General features: G+C 40.8%; 1 protein-coding gene across 1 annotated transcript in view; it reads right to left on the bottom strand.

Moving 5' to 3' along the window:
* Nucleotides 1-15764, bottom strand: part of KCNT2 (potassium sodium-activated channel subfamily T member 2) — a 422637-nt gene that overhangs the window by 54828 nt on the left and 352045 nt on the right. The window contains exon 21 of the mRNA XM_065936707.1: nt 14609-14720. Within this exon, the coding sequence (XP_065792779.1) occupies nt 14609-14720 (112 nt within the window). The remainder of the gene's footprint in view (nt 1-14608; nt 14721-15764) is intronic.

The raw sequence follows: 15764 nt of genomic DNA, 5'->3' as shown, positions 1-15764 counted from the left end.
TTCCTAACATCCATTCATCTAAAACTTTGATGTTGTTTAGTCGCTAAGTTATGTCTGATTCTCACAACCCCTTGGATTGCAGACCATTGCTCTCCTCTGTCCATGGGATTTTCCAGGCAAGAATACTGGGTTCCATTTTCTTCTCCAGGGGATTTTTTTTCATCCCAGAGATTGACACTTATCTAAAAATACCTAGAACATATCTCAGACATCCAAATCAGAGATCCCACACACTTTAATATCCTTGGTTGTACCTGTCTCTTCCACTTGGTGTGCTATCGTGAACATATGGTTTTGTTGGAAGAAGAAATTTTTTCCGGCATAAATTGTGTTTTCTTTACTGTGTCCATCCAGTTCCATATGGAATGAGCTGATAACATGGTTGGACTTAGCAGATTCTGCCCGGACCCAACACATAGTAATGCTGTAACCCCAAATCTAGTGGCTTATCCCACCATTCATCCTACTTGACCTTCATCACAGAGTATGACACAACATCTTTTCTTTTTTCACTCTTTTCCTCTCTTTCTCCCCACCCCTACTCTATTTCACCAACAGCCCTCAAATCTTCTCTCCAAATTTTTATGTTCTGGCCAAGGTAACTCTGCCTTTCCTCTCACAAAGTTGCTTGCCCAGGGAGTGACCTTTGGAATTCAAACACAGAAAACCCTCACAGTAAAATACAAGCATCTTCAGTGAGTTGCTAGAGTTTTGTGTATCCTGCTTAGAGCTTTCCTAGGAAAGAGTCTCAGGGTTTGCATAGCAGCTCTGAATGTGTATCTCTTCCAGAACAGGTTTCCTATTAGGGCTTCTCACTGAAGTGTGTGTTTAGGAACTGAGGTGACAGAGGATCCTGAGTCCTCAGTGGCTTTAAATCAATCTCTCTTTCTTTCATTTCTTCTTTGTATTGCACACAATAAGGAGGCAGTTCCAGTAATAAAGACCATTTCTTTGCATTTCCACTTTTCTTCTCACTGGAAAGAGTAGGTTCCTACCACACTCCCCCCACACGTGAATGCACACACACACTCACATGCACACAGACACATGCACATGCATAAACACATACACATACATGTCTGTTCCAGTCTCAGTGGCAGCTTAGAGGGGTTGCATTTTCTGGACACTCCATGAGTTCATCTTGCTTATGAGAGAGGACTCAAGGCAACCTCAGTCCCACATCCCCTAACACCCTTGAGTCAACCCAAGGTAAGTTCATGCTGAAGGAGTTTGGGGTGTGGGAGACCCCCTTTCTGATATCAGAGAAGAATTCAAGGTCTTCAAGGCAGTTACTACCCTCCTGCACTAAGATACACAAAGTCTTTACCTTAGGAATAGAATGATAGGTTAGTTTATCATCCAAATCAGGACCTCTTGACAGGTGCTCCTACTAAGTATACTGAGACAAGAGTCATACACTAGGAGTGCTGGGCAAACTGGGACTCTAACCATGTCACTTATAACTTAGAAATATGTGCTCCACAAACCAGACACGCCAATGACTGCCTGCACGCTGTTCTCCCCCAAGACCCTGCTGCTCCAGAGAACTGAGACATCTGGAAAATTAGAAGCTTCTGAAAAACATGTGCGTTCAGTAATAAAGAAAATATGTTGAAGGATTAAACATATGAATTTTTAGAGGGACACAAACATTCAATCTATGCAACTTTAAGCCTATTGTGTGAAATCATAGTACTATACACATTCTTCTTTTTTCTTTTTCTTTACTGTGAATATGTTAAAAATAACTGATATTCTTGCCTGTTTAATCCCAGGATCTATCTCCAGGGTGTATTAGTTTGCTCTATCATTGACTACATAGCAGTATATGATCTATAGACCTGATCATTTATGAAAGTGTTGTTAGTTGCTCAGTCATGTTTGACTCTTTGCAACCCCGTGGACTATAGCCTGCCAGCCTCCTCTGTTCAAGGGATTCCCAAGGCAAGTATACTGGATTGGGTTGCCATTCTCTTCTCCAGGGCATCTTCCCAACCCAGGGATCGAACCCGGCTCTCCTGCATTACAGGTAGATTCTTTACCATCTGAGCCATTCCAACGAACAGATGGATGTCAATTCAGTTTAGTTCTGGCACTCATTACTCAGAATTGGCCAAGACCCTGCAGATTAGGGACTCAGTCCCACAAGACTGATCTCATTTCATCCACCAGCTGCAAGTCCTCGGTGTCTCCAATCAAACGGCACCTCTTTTCCATCCAGCTACACATCTGGGGTTTACCACAACTCCCATAATTTCAGTAATTTTCCAGATTGCTCACAGAACTCACAAAAGTGCTACATTTAAGGACTACCACATAAATATAAAGAATGCAAATGAGCAGCAGATGAAAAGGTACACTGGGCAAATCTGGACGAGCCAGACGCACAGGAGCTTCTGTCTCCATGGAGTCTGAATGCACCACCCTCCTGGTACATCAACATGTTCACCAATCAGGAGGCTCTCTAAGCCTCATTCTTCAGTGTTTTTATCAAAGCTCCATTATATAGGCATGATTAATTAAATCATTAACCACATGATGAAACTCAATCTTCAGCCCCTCTTCCTTCCCTGGAGGGAGGGAGGTGAGCAGGTACTGAAAGTTTCAGTTTCCTAATCACATCTTTGCTGTTTCTGACAACTAGCCTTCATCCTAAAGCCATCTCCACAAATGCCTTGTTAACATAAAATCACGTACGAATAATAAAATGCACTTCTGTCACTTAGGAAATTGCAAGTTTTTGAAGCCCTGTGTCAGGAACTATGGACAAAGAGCAAACATTAACTTTTCTTTATACCATACTATTCATCTCATGTTTTCATTACTTTGCTTCTTACATCAAAGTGTAATTAGTATATGATGTCTAAAGTGTAATTATGATCATCAACAGAGAAAGGTTCAAAAGCAACTTTAAAAAAAGTAGGTTTGAAGCTTAAGCATGAATAAAAGGCATTTTTATGAAATGCATCAAAAGAAATGAAATGTCTTCAAAGGAAAATGAGACAAAAATTTATATTTTCTATTATTTTCCTCTCTTTAGTTTGTTTATTACCAGACAAACTTTCCATCTCTGCTTAGCTCTCATACCGTGTTTCTGATGCCTGCTACATTAATTTTGTTAGGAGGAGTGTCAATGACCCAATGATCAATAACAGAATACAGGAAGTACAGTTGGAATGCCATATCTACAGAGTCTGCATCTGCCCACTTCAGTCAATCATGGACTGAAAATATTTGGGGAAAAAAATTCCATAAAGTCCCCAAAAGTAAAATGAGTTTGCCACCTACTGGCAACTATTTACATAGAATTTACATTGCATAATATTAGATATTATAACTAATCAGATTATTAAAAATACACAGGAGGATGTGCATACATAGGCTATATGCAGACACTAAATCATTTCATATAAGGATATAAGGGACTTGAGCATTCTCAGATTTTGGTCCTCCTGAAGAGTGGGAAGGGAGGGGACTGAAATCTATTCCCCATGGACACTGAGGGAGGACTCTATTATTGGATAAATAATATCAGTGAGTCGATGTGAATATCCAGGACCAGAAAGATAATGCGAAACAAACAAATGAACAACAACAACAACAAAAAAAAAACCACACACAAAAAACAGCAACAATGAGAGAAAATTAGATTAAAAAAGCAAGCTAAAGCATGATGTTCAGGAATGTTTAGATTGATTTTACAAATTTGAAGAAAGTAAGGGTGGTATGCCATATATAACAAAGAATATTGACTGTTCACCAAAACTCATTGCCTAATTCTTCTTGGGCACATGGTTGGACGACCTTTCTCAGGCTCCCCTGAAGTTAGTCACAGGATGCCAATGGCATCTGAGTGGAGTCTGTTTGCCACTCCCAGAACTTGCAAAGGAAAATCTCCATCTAATTAATATTGATGTGTGAACATTACTTGCTGCAGTTGGTCAGATGTTAGAAGAAAGTAGCTCAGGTAAGAATTAACTTCAAGTTCCCAGGGGCACTAGTGGTAAAGAACCCTCCTGCCAATTCAGCATTTATAAGAGACTTGAATTCCATCCCTGGGTTAGGAAGATCCCCTGAAGGAAGACATGGCAACCCACTTCAGTATTCTTGCCTGGAGAACCCCATGGACTGAAGAGCCTGGTGGGCTACAGTCCATAGGGTCACAAACAGTTGGACACGACTGAAGCAGCTTAGCGCACAGACTAAATAGGGACTGCAGCATGCCAGGTTTCCCTGTCCTTCACTGTCCTTCACATGCCAGGAGTTTGCTCAAACTCTTGTCCATAGATTTGGTGATGCCATCCAACCATCTCATCCTCTGTTACCCCATTTCCTTCTGCCCTCAGTCTTTATCAGCATCAGGGTCTTTTCTAATGAGTTGACTCTTCAAATCAGGTGACCAAAGTAATAGAGCTTCAGCTTCAGGATCAGTCCTTCAAATGAATATTCAGGGTTGATTTAATTTAGGATTTACTGGTCTGATCTCTTTATAGTTGAGGGGATTCTAAAGACTCTTTTCCAGCACCACAGTCAGTTCAGTTCAGTCACTCAGTCGTGTCGACTCTTTGCGACCCCATGGACTGCATCCTGACAGGCTTCCCTATACATTACCAACTCCCAGAGTTTACTCAAACCCATGTCCACTGAGTTCATGATGCCATTCAAACATCTCACCCTGTCATCCCATTCTCCTCCAGCCTTCAATATTTCCCAGCATCACGGTCTTTTCAAATAGGTCAGTACTTTGCATTAGGTGGTCAAAGTATTGGAGTTTCAGCTTCAACATCAGCCCTTCAAATGAATATTCAGGACTGAGTTCCTTTACGATTGACTGGTTGGATCTCCTTTCAGTTCAAAGGACCCTCAAGAGTCTTCTCCATCACCACAGTTCAAAAGCATCAATAATTTAGCACTCAGCTTTCCTCATAGTCCAAATCTCACATCCATACATGACTACTGGAAAAACCAAAGCTTTGACTACATGGACCTTTGTTGGCAAAGTAATGTCTCTGTTTTTAATATGCTGTTTTGGTTGGTCATATTTTTTTTTCTTTCAAAGACCAAGCGTCTTTTAATTTCATGGTTGGAGTCACCATCTGCAATGATTTTGGAGACCAAGAAAATAAAGTCTCTCACTGTTTCCATTGTTTCCCCATCTATTCACCATGAAGTGACTGAACCGGATCCCATGATCTTAGTTTTCTGAATGTTGAGTTGTAAGCCAACTTTTTCACTATCCTTTTTCACTTTCATCAAGAGGCTTTTCAGTTCTTTGCTTTCTGCCACAAGGGTGGTGTCACCTGCATATCTGAGGTTATTGATATTTCTCCTGGCAATCTTGATTTAAGCTTGAGATTCATCTAGCCCAGCATTTCCCATGATGTACTCTGCATATGAGAGGGTAACAGGCAGGAAGACCAGGGGTCTCCAAACGGAGGAAATAGGCTGCAAGTGCCAGACATTTTTATCTCTCTTAAGCGGCAGGAGGAAACAAACAAGAGATATTTTTTTCTTCTCTATACAGATTTGAAAGGAGGTTTCTCTTAAAATGCTGTGTTGCCATGACACCTGGTTTCACCTCAAGCTAACCACTCTCAAACCTTGAGTTAACCAATACATTTTCTTTCTTATGGAAATGTTTGTCTTAAGATATGTTAATTTACCCCAGACTCTGTAAGTTCCACCAAATGGTCCAGTCTACTTACTCAGATATTGTTCCCCTAATCTATGTAAACTAAATTATTTGTTTGGTAATCTGCCCTTCTACAAGATTCAAGTCAATTGTTTTATGGCCTGGGATGAATTATCTGGTGCTATTCTAAATTTTAAGACATTCCTTTCTTTTCATTAACAGACTGTGAGTGACTATATAACATACAGCTGAAGACTAGAAGGGGGTACTCTTTCTGCCCCCTTCTGATGCCTATGTCAGAAGCTTTCTCTATCTCCTTTATACTTTAATAAAACTTTATTACACAAAAGCTCTGAGTGATCCAGCCTCGTCTCTGGCCCTAGATTGAATTTGTCTCCTCCAGAGGCCAAAAATCCCGGCGTCTTATCGTTCAACAACAACCTTTCACATGTAAGTAAAATAAGCAGGGTGACAATATACAGCCTTGACATACACCTTTCCCTATTTGGAACCAGTCTGTTGTTCCATGTCCACTTTTAACTGTCACTTCTTGACTTACACTTAGATTTCTGAGGAGCAGGGTCACATTGTCTGCTATTCCCACCTCTTTCAGAATTTTCCAGTTTGTTGTAACCCACACAGTCAAAGGCTTTAGCATAGTCAATAAAACAGAAGTTGATATTTTTCTGGAACTCTCTTGCTTTTTTGAGAATCCAATGGATGTTGACAATATGATCTCTGGTTTCTCTGCCTTTTCAAAATCCAGCTTGAACATCTGGAAGTTTGCAGTTCGTGTACTATTGAAGCATGGCTTGAATTTTGAGCATTACTTTGCTAGCATTTGAGATGAGTGCAATTGTGTGGTAGTTTGAACATTCTTTGCATGATTGAAATGAAAACTGATCTTTTTCAGTCCTGTGGCCACTGCTGAGTTTTCCACACTTGCTGGCATATTGAGTGTAGCACTTTCACAGCATCATCTTTTAGGATTTGAAATAGCTCAACTGGAATTCCATCAGCTATACTACCTTTGTTCGTAGTGATGCTTCCTAAGGCCCACTTGACTTTGCATTCCAGGATGTCTGGCTCTAGGTGAGTGATCACACCTTCATGGTTATCTGGGTCATGAAGATAATTTTGTATAGTTCTTCTGTATATTCTTGCCACCTCTTCTTAATATCTTCTGCTTCTGTTAGGTTCATACCATTTCTGTCATTTATTGTGCCCATCTTTGCATGAAGTATTCCCTTGGTAGCTCTCATTTTCTTGAAGATATCTCTAGTGTTTCCCATTCTATTCTTTTCCTCTATTTCTTTCTATTGACCACTGAGGAAGGCTTCCTTATCTCTCCCTGCTATTCTTTGGAACTCTGCATTGAAATGGGTATATCTTTTCTTTTCTCTTTTGCCTTTAGTTTTTCTTCTTTTTTTCCAGCTATTTGTAAGGCCTCCTCAGACAACCATATGTGTCTATTTGCTTTTCTTTTCCTTGGGGATGGTTTTAATCACTGCCTCTTGAACAATGTCATGAACCTCCATCCATAATTCGTCAGGCACTCTGTCTATCAGATCTGATCCCCTGAATCTATTTGCCATATCCACTGTAAAATAGTAAGGGATTTGATTTAGGTCATATCTGAATGGTCTAATGGTTTTCCCTACTTTCTTCAATTTAAGTCTGAATTTGGCAATAAGGAGTTCATGATCTGAGCCACAGTCAACTCCTGGTCTTATTTTTCTGACTGTATAGAGCTTTTCCATCTTTGGCTGCAAAGAATGTAATCAATCTGATTTCAGTATTGACCATCTGGTGATGTCCATGTGTGGAGTCTTCTCTTTGCTGTTTGAAGAGAGTCTTTGTTATGACCAGTATGTTCTCCATTCTCTTGGCAAAACTCTATGAGCATTTGACCTCCTTTGTTTTGTACTCCGAGACCAAACTTGCCTGTGACTTCAGGTATCTCTTGACTTCGTACTTTTGCATTCCAGTCCTCTATAACAAAAAGGGCATCTTTTTTGGGTGTTAGTTCTAGAAGGTCTTGTAGGTCTTCATAGAACCGTTCAGCTTCAGCTTCTTCAGCATTACTTGTCAGGGCATAGACTTAGTTTACTGTGATATTGAATGATTTGCCTTGGAAACGAACAGGGATCATTCTGTCATTTTTGAGATTGCCGTTTTTGAGATCCAAGTACTTTATTTTGGACTCTTTTCTTGACTATCATGGCTACTCCATTTCTTCTAAGGAATTCTTGCCCACAGTAGTAGATATAATGGTGATTTGAGTTAAATTCGCCCATTCCAGTCCATTTTAATTCACTGATTCCTAAAATGTTGATGTTCACTCTTGCCATCACTTCCAATTTGCCTTGATTCATGGACCTAACATTCCAGGTTCCTATGTAATATTGCTCTTTACAGCATCATACTTTACTTCCATCACCAGTCACATCCACAGCTGGGTGCTGTTTTTGCTTTGGCTCCGTCTCTTCATTCTTTCTGTAGTTATTTCTCCACTGATCTCCAGTACCATATTGGGCACCCACAGACCTGGGGAGTTCATCTTTCAATGTCCTCTTTTTGCCTTTCCATTCTGTTCATGGGGTTTTCAAGGCAAGAATACTGAAGTGGTTTGCCATTCCCTTCTCCAGAGAACCAGGTTTTGTCAGAACTCTCCATCATGACCCGTCCATCTTGGGTGGCCCTACATGGCATGGCTCATAGTTTCATTGAGTTAGACAAGGCTGTGGTCCATGTGGTCAGATTGCTTAGCGTTCTGTGATTGTGGTTTTCATTCTGTCTTCCCTCTGACAGATAAGGATAGGAGGCTTATGGAAGCTTCCTGATGGGAGAGACTGACTGTGGGGGAAATTGGTTCTTGTTCTGAAGGGCAGGGCCATGCTCAGTTCAGCTCATTTCAGTCGCTCAGTCGTGTCCAACTCCTTGAGACCCCATGAATCACAGCACACCAGGCCTCCCAGTCCATCACCAACTCCCGGAGTTTACTCAAACTCATGTCCATAGAGTTGGTGATGCCATCCAGTCATCTCATCTTCTGTTGTCCCCTTCTCCTCCTGCCCCCATTCCCTCCCAGCATCAGGGTCTTTTCCAATGAGTCAACTCTTTGCATGAGGTGGCCAAAGTATTGCAGTTTCAGTTTCAGAATCAGTCTTTCCAATGCTCAGTAAATCTTTATTCCAATTTTCTATTGATTTTGGGGCTGTATTCCCTCCCTGTTGTTTGACCTGAGGCCAAACAATGGTAGAAGCAATGAAGATAAAGGTCCTATGCAGGCACTGCTGCATTCCATGCCCTCGACACTGCAGCAGGCCACTGCTTCTGCTGGAGACTCCTGGACACTCACAGGCAAGTCTGGGTCAGTCCCTTGAGGGGTCACTGGTCTTTTCTCCTGGTTCCTGGTGTGCACAAGGTTTTGTTTGTGCCCTCCAAGATTCTGTTTCCCCAGGCCTGTGTAAATTCTGGTGGCTCTATGGTGGGGTTAATGGTGACCTCCTCCAAACAGTTCAGTGATAAAAAGCACCAGTTAGAAATGAACAGTTACCATTATCAGTGATGGCACATGTGTTAGATTGCCAGCTCTACCATAAGGAAGTGTCATAAACAGAGCAGCTAAAACAACTGAAATTTGTTGCCTCTCAGTTCTGAAAGCTCAGAGTTTGAAATGAAGGTGTTTCCAGCTTTGGTTCCTTCTGAGGACTCAGTGATGGATTTGTTCCAGGCCTCTCCTCTTGGCTTGTGGATGTCTGTCTTCCCTTTATAAGTGTCTGTCCCTCGGTCTGAATTTATACTTTTTATAAGGATGCTGATCATTCTGGGTTAGGCCCTAAAGCCCTTCTTTATCTTCCTTACCTCGGTAAAATCCTGTCTTCAGAGAAGAGAATCCTGCCTTCATTGCTTCCACCATCTTCATTGCTTTCACCTTCTGAAGTAGTGGAGGCTAAGACTCCAGCACATTTTTGGTGGGGCAGAGGGGCACAATTCAACCCATAATGGTGGTGGTGGTTGTTTAGTAGCTAAGTCATGTCTGACTCAATCCTCGTGGACTGTAGCCTGCCCTGACTCCTCTGTCCACAGGATTCTCCAGGTAAGAATAGTGGAGTGGGTTGCCATTTCCTTCTCCAGGGGACCTTCCTGACCCACGAATCAAACCTGGGTCTCTTGCACTGAAGGCGGATTCTTTACCGACTGAGCTATGAGGCAAGCAACCTAAAATGTTTCTATGTGACAATCTGATTTCAATAGATATAACTGAAAGTAACTGAATTAAAATTCACTTACTGAATTTTTACTGATTTTCCATGGCTTTATAACATTGAAACCATTGATTTCAATTCCACTTCCCTTAACGCCTCTACTCTTAATAATTTGGTAATATGTTATTTTTTGTTCTTCTTAGAAAATATCTAGAAGATGCAAGTGAAAGAAAGTGAAGTGAAAGTGTTAGTAACTCAGTCCTGTCTGTTCTTTGCAACTCCATGGACACCGCATGGGCCACAGCTCACCAGATTCCTCTGTGTATGGGATGTCACAAGCAAGAATACTGGAGTAGATTGCCATTTCCCACTCCAGGGTATCTTCCGAAACCAAAGAAAGAACCTAGGTTTCCTGCATTGCAGGCAGATTCTTTATCATCTGAGACACCAGGGAAGCCCCCAAGAAGATGCAAGGGTAAACATAAATCTCAAGAAATAAATGAATTCCCTAAGGCCAAAAAAGAAAACTGTCTTCTTCCCTTTCTTTTTCCTAGAGAGTTTTCTTTTCGAAAATTTGCAATTGTAAATCATTTCCTTGTTTCTTAGAGACAGATGCAAAGCCTTTGAAAACATGAGTAACCTCCAGACAGCTTTTTATCCCAGGAATGTCTTGAGGGCCTTGGAACTATCTTTATGAAATGGGAACATAAAGTACCCTGTCTGTCTCTTTGGGAGTTTAGCCTAGATGCCAGGCTATAAGTTGTAACTTCTTGTTTCTGCAAAGATAGAAGAAAATTTATTTGCCCTTTGGATCAAGACAATTAGCAAGTATGTAAATGACTGTATCTGCCCAGCTACATAAACAGATGAGATGTCTTTCTGTCCTTGTAATCTCTTTAGTGGATTTCTGAAATGCATATCACACATGATCTGATTTAAAGCTTATTCAAACAAAACTTTTCTACATAAATGAAGAGGACTTTTAAATTGGAGGAAAGTTTTTCTTTTTAATTAATTTCCCAACATAGGTCAAAATTTCATCTTGTTATTTTCCCCTAACACAACTGACACACAACAGTGTAGAGATACAGATTCAGCAATACTGAAAATAACTTCCATAGTTATAACCTTACTGTATCAACTGAACTGGTATAAAATTAAATACACATAGAAAAGATCCTGATGCTGGGAAAGATTGAGGGTAGAAGGAGAAGATGACAGAGGATGAGATGGTTGGATGGCATCACTGATTCGATGGACATGAGCTTGAGCACACTCCGGGAGATAGTGAAGGACAGGGAAGTGTGGTGTGTTGCAGTCCATGAGTTTGCAGAGTTGGACATGACTAGCGACCGAACACAAAAACAATAGAATATTTACTAGTGATGATGCCAGCAATACTAATTTATAATTATGCTTCTGAGACTATTTGAGCACTGATTATATGCCCAAGCTGGGCTAAATATTGTGACTAGATTGTGTGATGTGGTCTTTGCAATGACCCTATCATTTGGCTATCATCAGTATTTTCCAGAGCAACTGCCAAGGGCTATGAAGGTGTAAATGTTTTATCCAGATTCCATTCCTAGACAGCAGTAGAGCCATGGGTGATGTGACTGAAGAACCTGTCTGCTTTATCATGGGGAGATCCTCCCTTACATGTCATGAAGGAGACAGTGCCACACCAGGACTGCATCCATTCCAGTGGCTGCTTACTCCTGTCTGTGGATGCAGAGCCATTCAGCTCTGATTCCTACCCTTGGTGTTGAGGCCATGTATGACACAAGGAACATTTTTCTGAACACGAAAGGCTTTACGTTTCTCTTGTGCACCGACTAGATGAAACTGAGCAGCCCTGCCTTTTTTTTTTTTTTTTTTTTTTTCGGTTTCCTAGACATCCCCCCATTTCCAAAGGGCAGATTCAGTTACTAACTAGGGGAGTCAGGTAATGCAGAAAGAAACAAGTGATACATTTATAGTTACTATAAAATATTGGCTGTCTTTTCCATGTTACACAATATATCCTTATAGCTTATTTGTGTCTAACAGTTTCTACCTCTTAATCCCCTGTAGATTGCCCCTCTCTCCTTCCTTGCCCCACTGGCAGCCACTAGTTTCTTCTGCATATCTGTTAGTGTTCTTTTTTTTCATATTCACTAGTTTGTGTAAACTTTAAAAAACATGAATCACCATACTGTATATCAACTATGCTTCAATAAAGAAAGGAAAGGATAGTACAGTTATGGGTTTGGGTCTGGGCTCCTCCTTGGGGGATGTGCATACAATCTGACCCACATCTCTGAGTTTCATAGGAACTAAGGCCCCCACTTTAGTGGAGGACAGCAACTTCAGACTTAGCAAAAGCTCCTGGACTCCAGACTGGTTGGAACCAGAAAGCTGATCATTGAGACTCCTGGAACACAGCCTCCAATGAATCAGAGGAGAGTTACACAGCCTGCAGTCCCCCTCCCAATTTTGCCTATAAAAAGTCTTCCCAGAAAACCATCAAAGAGTTCAGGTCTTTAGGGCAGGAGCCTCTCTTTTCTCCTGCATGGCCCTGCAGTAAAACTTTCTCCACTCTAAACTCCGACCTTTCTGTTCCTTTGGCCACACTGTGCCTCCAGCTTGCTGACTGGGTTCAACAACATTGATAGCGATCTGATCTTGAAAAAAAAAATGTGATTTAGTCTGTCTTAAACTCAGTTTCCTCGTATGGAAGCAATCTATTAGCAGTGTAACTGTGCTTATAAAGAAGCAGTGCTAAGACTCTACTAACATAATATATGTGACCAGCAGTGAAGTTGGAAATCACCAGACAAGAGCCCAGAAGAACCCCTCACTCAACTGTATGTCACCCAGGGATCAAGACAGTGCCTGGCATAACAGGGAATTGAAATTAAGTGAAAGAAAAAACTAACCAAAATAAGTAAATAAATAAGTCATCCTTCTCTCTACCTTATATTATTACAAATAATGAAGATGGCATAGATTTGACACATTTTCACATGTATAAGACCGGATCTTATTTTTTCTCTTACATCAAATTCTCCCAGCTAGTGTTAAGTACACATTGAATGCAAAATCCGTTTATCTCAACAGGCAGCCTGGACACTGAGGATGAAAACCATGCCTTTCCATCCTCAAAACATGACTGCAATAACGCCACTGTCTCCCTTATCATTATTCTCATATCCTCACAATCCTAATAAGTCCCCACCTGGAAAGAGCCTCATTTGATAAAATGTCAGTTCTTGATAGACTTTGACCTTCCTTCCCTCACTACAAGGCTCTCTTGAGTCTTAATTAGCTCTCTCTGATTTCAGGCATATTTAGATTTGTGCTGAGAAAATCCATCTTTGGCTATTTTAAAACCACTCTTCTCAGGTGGATTTTGAGTCTTTGATATGTCAGGTCCAGTGTTTATTTGATCACAGGTATAGGTTTTTTAGGACTTCCCAAGTGGCACTAGTGGTAAAGAACTGGGCTGCCAATGCAAGAGATGTAAGAGCCGTGGGTTCCATCCCTGGGTCAGGAAGATCGCCTGGAGGAAAGCATGGAACCCACTCCAGTACTCTTGCCTGGAGAATCCCACAAACAGAGGAGTCTGGTGGGCTAGAGTCCATAGGGTCACAAAGAGTCGGACATGATGAAGCAACTTAGCACACAGCACATACGTTTTTACCCATGGATGGTTCACTCGGGGCACGAATTTTGGACACCTTTTACATAACAGTGTGAAGAGAGGTGCTGACCACAAGGCAAGTTTCAAGGGGTTTTAAGTAAAGACAGATGATCGGTTATCCTGACAATTTCAAGATCATTTATGACAGCAGCCATGCATCTTAGCAGTTGATAGGCAGCTGGATGGATGCTCATCGTACAGAAGAGCAAACAACTTTCAATTTTAATAAATATTTATAAATAAAACAAAAACAACTCTCCTCAGGTGACAGTTCCCTTACTTTGCTGTTCAGTCGCCAAGTCATGTCCAATTCTTTGCAATCCCATGGACTGCAGCACACCAGACTTCCCTGTTCCCTACTATCCCCCAGAATTTGCCCAAGTTTATGTTTATTGGATCGGTGATGCTATCCAACCTCTCATCCTCTGATGCCATCTCATCCTCTGTTGCCCTCTTCTGTTGCCTTCAATCTTTCCCAGCATCAGGGTCTTTTCCAATGAGTCAGCTGTTCGCATCAAGTGGGCAAAATATTGGAGCTTCAGCTTCAGTATCAGTCCTTCCAATGAGTATTCAGGGTTCCCTTACTTACCTAAGCAATAAACTTGACTTTGTCTCAGATTGTATCTCAGATTATCTCATTTGGGGACTGACTTTCAACAAAGCCCATGGGTGTTCTAAGATTTAAAGGATTTTTGAAAACTGCAAATATAAATATCTTGACATAGCACTAATGATATTATCAATAATACACATAATATGTGAGTGTGTGTGTGTGTGTGTGTGTGTGTGTGTATGTATATCTTCCAGGTGCATTTAATTCTTTCATAAATCATGCTTTCAATTTGTGATCAATGATGCCAGAATGAGATATTTCCATCATGTTCACTTGTGATATCAATGGTTCAAATCCATCAATATACACTTTAAAAATCTTATAAAGATTTTAGCCCCCATATAAGAATTCAAAATAGCATTTTTATTTTTAATATTTCATGACATTTCTTTCTACATGTAAAAATTTCCCAAGTTAGTCTTTCAATCCAAACAGTTAAATGCAACTTACTTGATCATGTGGTGACTTACCTTTTCCAGCTTTGAAAGAGCAAGAGAGTAACAGTCTTTGGCTCTGAATTGCATGAATCTCATGTTGGCTGGGTGGGTGAGCTCTGTGATAATACTGAGACTGGAAAACAACCTACATTTCAAAGAAATATTTGCATTACACTAACAATCCAAAATGGTGCTTTTATAACAAAAGGTTTAGGAGTGAGTGATTCCTAGCTGCAGGCATTAAACTACATGCAGTTACAAGAGCAAGTCATGCCACATAAACTGTTTTGTGGAAGAGAAACACATTGCTATTTTCCAAAGAATATTTTAACCAATATTTAGCACTGTAACAAAACTAAATTCAATCACTTGATTTTTAATAGGCATTTTCTTGCTACTCATAAAGCTGATTGAATAAGTTACCTCGTGGAAAAACAATGAAATATAAATTTCTAAGATGAATATGTGGATTGGCAAAAATTTCCCACAATGAACTTATTGTCCATAATGTGAGTTCTAAGATTTCCTATGGTTCTCTGTTCTCACAGTATGTGCTTTTAATTGTCAAATCTTACTCCAATGAAGCAAACATTGTCATTGAAATAACAACTCATTGTCATGAATTGAGGACAAGGCTCAATGGATAGTGTTGTTCTAGAAGAATCCTGAGAATTTCCACTCATCCTACAGTTTTACATAAGCTTTCTTCCTATTTACATCCTCCTGCACAATCCACACATGCACGTGCACATGTGCATGCACACACACACACACACACACACACACACACACACTTGATTTTTCCCCCCAGAAAAATGGGGCAAGATGAAACCACAACAAACACCTTACTGTTGCTGTGGTTGGTGATCTGATCTTTAGTTGATGTGTCTACATCACTGGTAGCTCTCCTCGTTCACATATTTTGAGATTCCCTGTAGCAGACGCTTCAAGTGATAATCAGCTTTGTTCTCCATACAATATGTGTTTAAACTTAGTTAAGGCCATTTAACTATGGGGGCTTCCCTGGTGGTTCAGACGGTAAAGCGTATGCCTGCAATGCGGGAGACAGGGGTTCAATCCCTGGGTTGGGAAGCTCCCCTGGAGAAGGAAATGGCAGCCCACTCCAGTACTCTTGCCTGGAAAATTCCATAGATGGAAGAGCCTGGCAGGCTACAGTCCATGGGGTCAC

The sequence above is a fragment of the Muntiacus reevesi genome, chromosome 5 (assembly GCF_963930625.1).
Source record: "Muntiacus reevesi chromosome 5, mMunRee1.1, whole genome shotgun sequence".
Lineage (NCBI taxonomy): Eukaryota > Metazoa > Chordata > Mammalia > Artiodactyla > Cervidae > Muntiacus > Muntiacus reevesi.
The sequence above is the reverse complement of the archived record's forward strand: the minus strand, read 5'-3'. Positions and strand labels throughout refer to the sequence as shown.